Genomic DNA, 13,562 nt, shown 5'->3' with positions numbered 1-13,562 from the left:
AGGACAGCACTGATTGTCATACATACCTAAGAATCATATTTTTATACATCTTATTAATTAAATTACATTTTTTTTATTATTAAATAGCACTAGCTGACCCGACAAAGGTTGTTTTGTCATATAAGTTATTTCTAAAGAATATTTTGCTATTTTGCTAGAAAAAAATAACTAATTTAATATAGGCATGTAAAGATGTGGATAAGGATAAGGATGTAAGGAAGAGGTATGGAGTGCTGTGAAGAGTGACGAAATAAAAAAAATGAAAAAACATCAAACATTTATTTTTTTTAATAATTTATTAAAATTAATCCATTAAAATTATATATATCGCTAATTATGACAATATTAGTAAAAAACAATATCTATCCCTAAATGCAACAGAGTGTACAACATATTTTGTTATCTCATCTTTCGCAAACACAAACTAGATGGTTCGAGAGCACACCACGTTTTCACACGTTCGTGTGAAAAATATGATGTACTCAAATCTAAGCCACAGACGGACATCGTTTGGCCTTGAGACTTTTTGATAGTCATTGCAAATGGCAATCTAATTGGAAATTGAAGGCGTTTAAATTGTATTGGCACATCTGTGGCCAATACAATTTAATTTCCAGGCACGTCATTGAGTATAAACATTATAGATTCTGAGCGAAGCGAGAAATGTACAAAATTTAACATCATGATTTTTTTTTGTCTGTCTATAAGATGTTATCATTAAGGTACATTTAAGTAATTTTTTTTATAATTCTCAACAGTTTTCCAAATAATTAAGATAATATAAAATATTTCACTTCAAAAGTAGTTGACATAAAATATAAATTTAAATATTCCGTTTCCATGGTTGATGATGATCTATGAAATGTTTACTTCTAATAGTAACGAGCTTGATATTTCATTCTTATATGAGAATTTGTATTAGCTACATTCAAGTGACCAAGTGTATTCGTATATGAGCTTACTGAATATTAAGTAATAACCGTATAAGTGAAGATTATATCTTAATATATTTGCGATAATATTGTTGAATAACTTGATTTTTGAAAAATCACTTTTTTCTTCAATTTTGATAATAATTTATAAAACAAATTGAAAACCATGGACTCAGCTGCAGCAGGAAGTTCCACAAAACAACTGAACGAAAGCGGATCATCATTAAAAAGTAAAAGAAAGCTCGTCGAGGAGATTGATCCATTGAATGAAATGCTGTCGAGAAAATATAAGAGGTTTTACTTAGAATAATTATATATTCGTAGATTTGTTTTCACCTTAAATAATATTTAAAAGGACGAAGGTGTACGCTGGGAGTAAAAGGGCTATGAATCCAGAAGTTCCAAGTCTCAAAGATACTTGCATAAATTCCCTAAAGAAGAACTTAGACGGTACATATTATTTTCTCGATTTATGGTGATATATACATGATTTTAACTCTAGTTTGATGTCACCAGTATATTGATATTATTGTAATATTATTTTATGTTAATTTTTTTAGATTTAAAATCTACTCAAGGGATCCCATTCGACTATCTGGAACCAGCCCTGAAATTCGCTACTCCCGAGCAGTTGCACAGAATTGAAAAAAATAATATTTATCTGATGCAACACACCAATGAACTGTGGGAACACCACACTAAAAAACATTTCCCGAACGAGTACCCTTACAAAGATGAATCATGGAGAGACGTGTACTTTGTAATTATCAATAGTTTTTTATTTCTTAACGTAAGTTTTGTGCCCATCCATTAGTCGCCAGTGCGTTATTATGGTTGTTGATAGTAAGATATAAAATTACACTCATTACTCACAAAACAAGATGTATATATAACATATTAAGGTTTCTGCGCATATCAGCAAACATGTATCAGTTATCTAGTAATTTTTTTCAATTGTACTGATGATGAATGTTATTCGCATTTAACCATAGTCCTTTATTGTTTAGACATGCGTAGAAAAACGCGAAGATAAATTTAATGTGTTGCGGTTGATGATGAAGTCGAACTCACTCAATAAAAAACGTGGTATTGTACTAGTACCAGCCGCGAAATGGTAAAAGGACAAATATGTTATATCGATTTTTAAAAAAATAATTAAATTGTGTTTAATGACTGCACAATGAATTAGTCATACATTTTTTCAAGGGTAGAGGAGCCATTTCTATAACCTTATGTTATAGATAATCACAAATATTAAAATATTTTATCAAAATGATATTAAATTTATCAATTTTTATAGTGATACGAAGAAAAAAAAATAAGAAAAGCACCTGAATCTAAAGTATCTGAAAAAACAAACATCCACACACAAGACCGAAAAATAATAGTTAGATTTTCGAGTTTTGATAATTTCATACTCAAATGATGCTGGGAAAATCATGTTTTCAAAATTCAAATTCGACAGATCGTTAAACATTTTAAAAATGTTAAATTGGTATATCAATTATCACTTATCAGTGCTCCAAATTTAAATTGTTATCATCAGTTAAATACAACCAATCAGAGCTCGCGATTTGGTTATGGGTCTCTAGGAATGTATGGTATGCTTATATGCCGCCAGGAAAGAAGGCTCGAGAAGAAAGAAACATTGGTAAAAGAGTGTCGAGGAAATGTTCTACGTGTTTAATTCTATTTGAAGATTTATAGAGTGAATGAAAGGTGTTTTCCAGATTTTTTGCGAAATTATTTGCTTAGTCTTTTTTTGATGTAGCCCAACTACCATTGCTGTCGCATAAGGTACGTGGAGGATTGTAGACACGAAAATGTTTATTAGTAGCTTTCCAAAGGGTATCATTAGGTTTGTTCGTTTAGGAAAAAAAGTGTACACTAATTAGTGTAGTGTCTGGGTGAATTGAAAGTAGAATTGAACAATAGTTAAGTAAACTTTTTGTATAATATTTAATATTAATAATTAACAATTGTAATATTAAAAGAAATAGAAATACAAAATTTGAACGTGATGGAGTTTTGTAACTCTTCCGATGACGAAATATTGTTAGAGTTGTGGAATCCTATCAAAATCCCAGCAGCTGTATATGTAAACGATGACGACGATGATGGTTGTTTAAATGATTTTTATCTATTATTTATAATTAAATATATATAAATAAATATAATAATATAACATAAAAGTATGATACGTTATATATATTTTATTATTTTTATAGCTCAACCGCAGTGAGTCCAAATACTATAAACGATTATAATAGTCGGTATTTAGTATTAAATATTTGGTGAGTCGTGTTTCGACATTTATTTGAAATTGCAGATTAAACTATTAGCTGATAAGGCTTAATTTGATAACGATCAACGCTACATTATAAACGCTGTGCCTACACATTTGGGTCAGTGTGAAAAAAGTGTACACTATTGTTACACTTTTTTAAAACAGCGTGTAAGACTACACTTTTCAAAACAAACGCTTTGGTGTAGGTACACTTGTTGTAAAAAAGTCAGTGGCGGCCTGGTCAGGTTGACGAGACAGCGATCGCCGACTGGGCCCCCTTATAATAAGGCTCTTTGAAAAGAGCCGTAATTTTTTTTGAGGAATGGCCAATTTAGAGAATAAAACTATTTTTATATAACATAATAACCCGTACCATGTACAACATGTCAATTATTATTTTCTGTTATCTTAAAATTATATTGAATTGATTAATGAACTTATAATAATGTACATTGTACTATTTGTAGTTTGTACAGACAGTGAACGTAGTTCCTTGATTTGAAATTAAAAATAGTATTTCTCAGTAAAATCGATTGGGACGATCACACGACCACAATAATATTATATTATTAGACACTAGTTATTACTCTTGGCTCACGCAGTCACGCGATTTATTTCTGTTATAAATAATACCATTGATTATAGAATAGTTATAATCAATGATAATACTATATAATGTCAATACCTATATATTATAAAAATTATTTTTCTTTTCATTACTATTAATCGTTATCATCGCTTATCGAAACGATGTGTTTGTGACACTCAGTCACGTGCGTCATTTACCAAGCGACTCTGGCGACATTTTTTTGATCCCAACAGATTTATGGATATAAAAAATAACATTTTGACATTTGATGGAAATAATGAAAAAGTTTTCAACAATTTTTGTGAAATTATTGGACTACAACCAGATTTAATTAAAGAAGAATTAATTCATTTTTCAGCCTCATATGATATGGTATCAAAATCACATGAAGGTGAAATCAAATTTGACGATTCAGAAGAATCTGAAGTGACTGATGAAGATGACAATTTATATAAAAATCAAACAATGACCGATGTTCCTAAATATTCACCGAAACCAAATGAATATAAAAATTCAACTTGTAGTAAATGTATACCATGCGTCATGAAATTATTATACAAGTATAACTTCCATACAGCTGCGTTTACTAATTTATACATGGCATATAAAATTATATTAACTCTTGCATGCCTGAAATTGTGAAAGATTACATGTGTACATTGTGAAAAATCATTTTCCAAATTAAAAATAATCAAAATAAGATTAAGATCATCAATAAGTCAAGGACTATTAGAATCTCTATTACTTATTAGCATTGAAAGTGATAAAGTTCCTGATTTAGAAGAAATAATAAGTTATTCATCGACAGAATTAAAAAAATTGCTTGTATATTAATCATCTATTTTCATAATTTGTTTATTATTAATTATTAATTAATTTTCAAGTGTTAAAATTTCATAAATGTATTTTAATTATTTAACTTGTTAGTATAGCCAAGAAGGCAATTTTTATAATAAATGTATTAAAAATATGTTATGTGTTTCTAATTGTACCTAAATGGAGGGCCCCTTTTTTATTTAGCCGACCAAGTAATGTGTGCACAGGCCGCCACTGGAAAAAGTGTACACTTGTTGTGAAAAAGTGTACACTTTTTGACAATACAAACAAACCTATTGTCAATGGAGTCAGTTCTGTGATTGGCAATAAAACGTTTAAGTTTAAATGCAAGAATATTTTAATGGCGTTAGTCGGCTGAATATCTACGAGTAGTTGTTAGAGAGCACATACTAGCACGGCTTCATTTTCATTAAGAAAATGTGTTATTTTTCTGTAGTTATCGGGTGTATCAAGTTGAAGCTTAAGTCGAGTATAGTTGACTTCCAGCTAAAACTGTCAGTGTTAACAATGTCTGTAAATATTTCCCTTAATTCAGAAAAGTTTATTACGTCTTTAATAATTATTGGGAGGTGGCAGATCTTTTTACCTTCGAGTATGTGTGGTAGAGAACTGTAACCCCTGACTGCATTTTGAAATCGTTTTGATCATCATTGTTTGTATAAGAGACTGTGGCTAATTCTGGTTCATCCAAGGCAAGAGCTGAGTGTGGTTTAAAGAAATAAAATATAGATTTCTTTAAGTGTTGGTTGTTAGAGGTAGATATTACTGGAGAGGAAGATAAAAACCACTTATTAATTTCAAATAACGATGTTTGATTATTTTTGGTAAAAAGGTATGTGGCTACAGTGTTGATAACTTTTTTGTTGATTAAATGGTACGGCTCATTTTGATTTGAGAGTATTATTACCTAACAAAATAAGTTTAATTTACCTAGATCCCCAGGTTACCGTGTGTGACGGTGTCTTAAAGACTGTTAGATTAAGTTAGATAGTGTACAATCAGGGGCGTCATTTGGGGGGGGGCAGACTAAGGTGAATGCCCTATTCTAAGAAATTGTATCAAATCGGCAATTCTTTGTCCAATGATCAAATGCTAAAATCAGTAAATAATAAATTTTTATTTACTATTTTATGGTCAGAAATCAGATAATATTCTCTTTTAAATACACGTTCACGGTTTATTAAAAGTTGGGAAACACTGGCTTCTCCCCGGTTTATTACAATCGTTATTACACGAACCTTCTAAACTTTATTTTTGGTATTTTATATTTCTCTATATATGTGACCTTTATAAAACAGTTTTTGTGATATCGATACTATAAAAATTGAGCTCATAATTTATAAAAAAAACCGTTAAACTCGTTCCTATTCACCCCAGATTACAGTACATTATATTTGAAATACAATTTTATGTTTTTATAAATAAGTTCTGTAAAGTATTTATTTAATTAGATTTATATTACTATTCCATTAAACCTATTAATAGGTAACTTATAGCCTATAGGATAGGTAAATAAATGAATGTTTTACTATCTTTAATGTTATTATTTAATCGGGTAAATTGAAACGTTTCATGTTCTTTGTTTATCATCATGACATCATTATTCATAACTAATATTTACAAGTTTTGTTCCAAAAAAAAATATTTTATTGATAGTCTATGGTCCATAAATATGAAATATTTAAATACTATGAAGTCGGCAAATTTAATCAGTTTCCCCACCCTTTCAAAAGTTGAAATGATGCCCCTGTGTACAGTTACGATTTTTTTTATATTATATACATTTTATTAATATTAATATTCTTCGGGAAAATAATGGAATACGGCTTAAGAGATGCAATTCAAGAGCAGTCCAGAAAAATGTATCGAAAGTAATATATTCTCGAAAAACCCCGTTAAGATTAGGAAAAAAAATAAAAACATTCCGTGGGAGCAACAGAAACGTTCATGTACCGTGAATGTTGGTCATGCGAGAACTCGGGTATGAATAAAATATTTTTCTTTATTCAAACTGAATCTTATAATTAAAGTCAGGATTTGTATGCATTTACATATTTGTAATGAGTGTATGCATTTCGATGGGAGTAAGAAATGTGGACGATTTGTGCAACAGATAATGCATAGAAAAAAGTTTATTTTGCATATAAATGCATATTTTAGAGATGACTGTATATTTGAAAATTTTTGCATATTCAAGCATATTTTGTATAAAAGTTTATTAAGCCAATTATTTTGTTTGAATTTCATCGTAGAAATTATCAGTTCATTACGTATTGTTGGGAAATGAATGTTATTCTCCGTATATTATATTTTTGGACAATTTCTGTTAAAATTATATCTGGTTTATCGCAACAATCGTAACTGGTTTTATTATTAGACTTGTATTTTGTAAACACGCCGCGTCGTGTTGTCGCGTTACCGTTTTCGGACATAATCGCCAGTCAATAGTGCACTAGAGCTCATATGTATTTCGTGATCCGCGTTCCGTAAATTTAAAAATTAAAATTTACATTTCATTACAATTTATAAATTATAAAATGCCGAAAAGTCGAAACACTATTCTAACTTTGATAAAAACATGGATTGCTCTTTATAATAAAACAGACCAAACCATTTTTACCGCGGACGGCTCTGTAGTGTTTTGTCAATTGTGTGACAAAAAAATTGTGTGCTCTAAAACGTAGAGGATATTAAAACAAAAAACAATTATTCGTATTAGATACAAAACCGAAATCTAGTAACGTTTTCAATGAGGATCTTTGTGCAGCTTTGGTAGTATCTAATTTACCTTGAAATAAACTTCAAATTCCCGAATTCAAAAATTTTTTGGAAAAGAATACAGCTAAGCCTATTCCTGACGAGAGAACATTAAGGAAAAATTATCTTGGTCTATGTTATGATATTGTTGTTATTGCTATCTGAGAAGTTATTGGCAAGTCGGATATTTGGATTGCTGTCGGCGAAATAAGTGATACAAACGGCAGCTACATAGCAAATTTAATAGTTGGCGTTTTAAAACATGATACACCAAGTTAATCCTATTTTTTAGCATGTAAAGAACTGCCTAAAATCAGTTACTCTGCAGTATCTCGGTTGATTAACGACAACTTAAAAATATTATGACCTGCAGGGGGAAACGATGAAAATCTACGGTTGTTTTTATCTGATGCAGAACCACATGGTAAAAACAGAAGATTCATTAAAGTTCTTTTACCCAAATATCGATCTTGTAACATGTGTAACACATATGTTAAACAGAGTGGCAGAAAAAGTTAGAGAATTGTTCCCTAATGTAAAAAAAATTGATTAACAATGTAAAAAAATAATTTTTAAAGTCACCTTCTCATATACAAATTTATAAAGAAACACTACCCGGTTTAACTATGCCACCTGAACCAGTTATTACAAGATGGGATACATGGATAGAAGCAGTTATATTTAATGCAAATAACTATGAAGGTATTAAAACTGTAATAGAAAATCTAGACAATGATTTGTCAGCAAGTATAGAGAGTTGTAAAAAAATGTTCAATTTGCCTATAGTAAAAAATGATTTAGCATTTATAAAAATTAACTTTTCTGGACTCGTTCAGGCAATTAAAAATTTAGAAGATCCTAAATTGACTTTAGTACAATCATTAGAGATTATGAAAAATATCATTTCAGAACTATCAAATATACAAGGAGACAGAGGTTTTATTATAAAAACTAAAATATCACAATTGCATCAAAAAAATAAAGGTTTTCTAGTAATGGAACCAATTGGACTAATTATATCAGGTAATAATGAAATACAACTTACAGAAAACTTCAAACCCTTGCTCTGTGGTCAACATGAAGTATGCACCACTGATATCAGTAGATGTGGAAAGGTCATTGAATCTTTATAAACATATACTGAGTGATAGAATGACAAATATGACACCTGAACACATGGAAAAATATATTATTGTCAATTCTTTTTATAAAAATTAAAAATCATACAATGTATCTATAATCAAAATATTTTATATTAATAACAAAATTATATTTTTATTGGTTTAAATTGTTTTTTTTATAAAATGCCTTTATTTTGTATTTTTTTTTTTCATAAATATGTATCAAAGAAATGATATAAGAGGATTTAATACATTTTTATTTTTATTTTTTATTATTCTTAATTAAAGTATTTGTTTTATTTGTTGAATATATTTTTAAATATTTACTATTCTTCCATAAATGTTTAAAGTTGATGTCTATAATTAAAAAATTAAGTTTTTCTAATTTTGTTGAATTATTATTTATGGAAGAAATAAAAAAAAATAATAAAATGCATATATTTTGGGTGAAAGAATGTTTTTGCATATTATTAAAAAAATAAGAGCATATCAAGTGCATATTTTGAAGTTTTTTGATGCATAAATGCATACTATTTTGGGCTTTTTGGGTGCATACAAATCCGTACAGAAAATATATATATCTACTAATAATATTTTAAATAAAGTTTATGTAAATTGTATTTAAAGACTATCGAATTGCAATGTTAAGAAACTATTTTTCAATTAATTTATATTTTCGTATCAATTGTAAAGCCTTTATTATTTATAAAAACATGGATGAATCACGAATTAAGGCTTATACCTATCAAGCGCGCCCGCAGTATAAAATCCCACCCAGGGCAAGATTAAAATTCTAAAAGTCACAACGTGTATCTAAAAATATATGAGAACAAAATCAAATACCATAGAAATCGGTCCTCGGGAGAATTTATAGTCTTAAGCGATATGCAGTCTTGCCTAAACATTGTAAACAAATTAATATATTCAAGATTATACATTTTAGAATATCTAAAAATATGATAAATTTTACTAAACTTCATAAATGGATCTCAATAAAATTATGTTATAATTAATATGCGTGGTATTAAATTAACAATAGTTTTGAAACAAAAATTCCCAGTAGGGGCAATGGCCCCTTTGCCCCCCCCCTGCGGGCGCCCATGATATCTATCTCGTGGTATACATACTGACAAACTGTATATTGTACTACCTACTTTTAATTATTAATTAAATTATTTAGTCATGAACAGTCATAAACAGACTTAAGTCCCACAAAGTAATATTACCTTAAAAGTTTGAAAATACGGCAATACCTACTTGAAACTGGTAGTGGTTTTAAAGTGTGCTATTATTCAATATGTTATTAAATCTCTGAAAAATATTACCACAGTGAAATTTAAATTTTCTGAGGAAAGCAAATAAAATATTTATCATGGAAAGAAAAATAAATCCTCGCAGTTTCTTATCATTTGAGAACTAATAACTTGGGTTGATGTCCAATCCATTCTTTTTATTATCTTTGGTAACGACCACTTGACTGTAAAACAAAATAATTGATGTCGGAAGATAATACGAGATAATATTCAATTTTGTTTATTATTTACATTTGACTAACGTGATCTAATTTATCAAAATCTTAATAAATATAAGTTATAAGTGTAGAAGTTCAAATCTACATTTATTTTCTTTTTATTTAAAAAAAAACTGTGTGCCCGTTTCATCAAAGGTTGTAATTTTTCTTTCTAATGAGCTTGTAATTTAAACTGTTTTGTGTTAATTTTATTTTTAAACAATAGTGATAATTTAAGATCCAAATTAGAACAATTTTTGTAGGACATTGTTCTTTTAATATTTGAGACTTAACTTTTTTCATTTGAATAACTATTAATAACTGTGATTTATAATGGGTATATTGTGCGAAGATTAGTTTTTAGAATCATATAATAATGGTTAAGAACGAAGAAATGCATTTTATCGATTCTGATGATCAGGAAGAAAATGCTAGAGGAAAACAACCTGATAGCAAGTGAGCAATTAAAATTCAATTTTTAATGTAGAATTTGTATATGTTTTGATAAATTGTTTATACCTACCTTATGTATTTTAATACCAAATTTCTTGAATAAAATCAGTAAAACGATCCAATCTGAATATTTTATAACTAATTTTTTATCCAAATCTTATTTAAATATTGGCGAAATAGTATTCATTAATGTATACATTTTATTTAACAAAAATGTTTTTAAATGTTTCTTCATTGTATTTATTTTATTTCATATGCTCAATTTTGTATATAAATAAAAAAATTATTAAACATATTCTTCGATATATATATTTTAATCACTTTAACTTAGGATTAATCTTGTATTTTTTTGTTTTTATTTTTGTTTAGAAATTAATATTTTCAATTTTTGATTGTGTTACTATGGTTATCTATGTATAAACGATATCTAACATCTACTACGGAGATAACTGTAAATTGCTCATTAAGTTTTTAATTGTATAATTAAAACAACATTTTTTGTTTACATTATGTCAAATTTTAATTCTAAAGCATTGCCTTTTATGAAATGTGTAATTTACCTCTGCTATTTTCCCATTTATATTAATTATATGTATATAGGACAGATTTTTCTATATCTACAATTAGCTTACAAAAACTTTATATACTTATATTGTTTAATTGGATTATAAAATATCAGGTTTTATCAATAATAGAAATAAAGAAAACATTCAATCAATAAATTTAAAACCTTATGTAGTTATATCAATACAAATTACTAAAAATATATTATACTGACACCTAAACTAGTACATGCCCCTTGCTCAGTTATTTAACTGACATGAAAACCTCTTATTAATGTTGGCATTAACTGACCTAATAATGTAATGACTAATGAGTAAGAATATTATCGGTACAAATGATAAATATTTTGTTTATAAGTTTTTTTTTTTTATTGATAAAAATGATTTGTAAATGTCAATTAATAATGACAAAGATATTATATTTTATCATTGTTAATGATAAATATGTATTTTATCATTAATATAAAATATTTTAAAAATACTTCTGGATATTATTGACTATTTTTTTATGGATAATAATTTTACATTAACCTTGTACTTTTTGTATGAACAATATAATATTATTTTTGTCTCTGGAATGTATTATGTTATGGCCATAATATAATTTTTAATTACTGCTACCTTATACAAAAACCTTAAGTAAAAAATTGAATTGATTAATAATGGTCAGTCTTTTTATTTTTTTCTTTTCTTTAAATTTAGCTCTTGTATACATAAATTGCTTCATTGTTTAAATTTATATTAAATGTAAGTTGTAACTTAAAAATATTTTTATCTATAGTGATGGCAACAACGAAGTTCTGAATACAAACAAATTCATTATTTATTCTAATATTTGTATTAATTTTTCTTGCTAGTATTCTAAATGTCTAATTAACCTGTTAAGGTTAAAATCTTAAGTATTTTTTTCTCTATCTAATCCCTATGGTTAAAATTAGGGATGGACCGAATATTCAATAATTATTCAGTATTCAGCTAATATTTAATATTTTCTATTCAGTTAATTTAACCCGTTATTAGTGGCTTCAGTCTTTTGAACCGTTAATATTTTAATATTCTGAATAATGTATATTTGGAAAAATTTATATTTTTTTTTGACTTCAATGCCTTTTCTCTGTCTATATAGAGTAATATATTTGTGTTTTGTTCTAATTTTATATTGTATGTACGGAATAACACTGTTTATTATAAAATACATCAATATGTACATATTTTTATTCGTCTTTAATCTTTATGGCTTATACTTTATTTAATCTGTTTAGTTTATTTAATAAATAATAATATAAAAATTTTATTATTATTTATTAATTATCAAGTATATTTTAATATTTTATATTATTCCATCGGTATTCATATTACTTTTAACAATCTACTCATGATATATTTTATCATGATCTTTGTTATCAATATTTTGTTAAATATTCTACATCGAATAACACCATTTATTCTGCACCGGATAATATCAAAAATTCAACCCCGGATCCCGAATAATATTAATTTATTAAAAATTCGGTATTTTTGGGTGTAGAAAACAAAATATTCGGTATTCATTTATTCCAAGTTAAAGAGTTCAGCACAACACTAGTTAAAATTATAAACATGAAATTATTATGAGATGTATAAATATTCAATTAAAATTTAAATATTTGTAAGTTGGATGTAAATAATTTTCTTGGTTATCAAATATATTGTACTATTAGGATAATTTTTTCGTATAATTATTTAGAATTGTACATAAAAGATCATTCTAATTTTTATTAAATGTTAATACATTAAGAAATAAATTATATTTTGATAATTACCTATTATTAAATTGTATTTGAAACTTAAGTAAAAAGTATTATTATTATTTCTTACTATTAAACACATATTTCTTGGTTGCTCTGAGAGTAAAGAATTTTATTGTCATTTAGTAGAAATCTACATTCGAATTCCAATGTTTTGCATTTTTATTGATATTTGATATCAGTCAAGGGTCGAAGTCAAACGGATTTGTTTTCGCCTCCTTGTGTACACGACTACTCACTGTATGTCACCTAATGTTTTTTTATCCACAAAAGAACCATTGTTCTTTTCATTTAGTCTGTCTATGTCTGTTTGGCAACCCAGCCAAAATCCTGGAAACTCTTTCGCTGGAACGACTATTAATAAACAGCACTATCTTACGCATCTCCGTCTGTTCAGGTTTACACACAAATCTGTATGTCGCAGTGTCGTAGCGTCGTGCACTCTTTATTAATTCTAGTTAGTTTTTAATTATTGTTATCCAACAAAGCATTTTTTTTTTTTCAATAATAAAACTAACAGATAAAATAAAACACTTGTAAATATTTACTCAGAAATGTGAAGTCAAGCATTTATTGTAATAAAAACCAATTAAAACTCGACTTGTGCAGTCTGAAAATAGTCGTCACTTTGTATTGTGTGTTTTTTTCATTATTTCATTCTACGACGTCGTCGTATATGTCTCGTTCGCAAGGTCGCCAATTAAAACTCATTGACTATTACAAAAA

The 13,562-nt window shown here is 27.5% G+C and overlaps 2 protein-coding genes across 2 annotated transcripts in view; both read left to right on the top strand.

The window, feature by feature from the left end:
• The first annotated feature begins 543 nt into the window (after positions 1-543).
• LOC112680851 (transcription elongation factor B polypeptide 3-like) lies at positions 544-3,047 on the top strand. The gene is made up of 5 exons (XM_025551071.1): positions 544-1,226; positions 1,288-1,382; positions 1,493-1,692; positions 1,940-2,046; positions 2,233-3,047. Exons 1-5 carry the CDS (start codon positions 1,099-1,101, stop codon positions 2,252-2,254), a joined length of 552 nt encoding a protein of 183 aa, XP_025406856.1. The 5' UTR covers positions 544-1,098; the 3' UTR covers positions 2,255-3,047.
• Positions 3,048-10,244: 7,197 nt separating this feature from the next.
• Positions 10,245-13,562, top strand: part of LOC112680850 (tight junction protein ZO-2) — a 32,996-nt gene continuing 29,678 nt past the window's right edge. The window contains exon 1 of the mRNA XM_025551067.1: positions 10,245-10,489. Coding sequence (XP_025406852.1) covers positions 10,410-10,489 — 80 coding nt within the window. The 5' untranslated portion in view covers positions 10,245-10,409. The remainder of the gene's footprint in view (positions 10,490-13,562) is intronic.

This window comes from Sipha flava, unplaced genomic scaffold (assembly GCF_003268045.1).
Source record: "Sipha flava isolate LNK unplaced genomic scaffold, YSA_version1 181_pilon_pilon, whole genome shotgun sequence".
Classification (NCBI taxonomy): Eukaryota; Metazoa; Arthropoda; class Insecta; order Hemiptera; family Aphididae; genus Sipha; species Sipha flava.
This window is presented reverse-complemented; position numbering and strand designations above follow the sequence as displayed.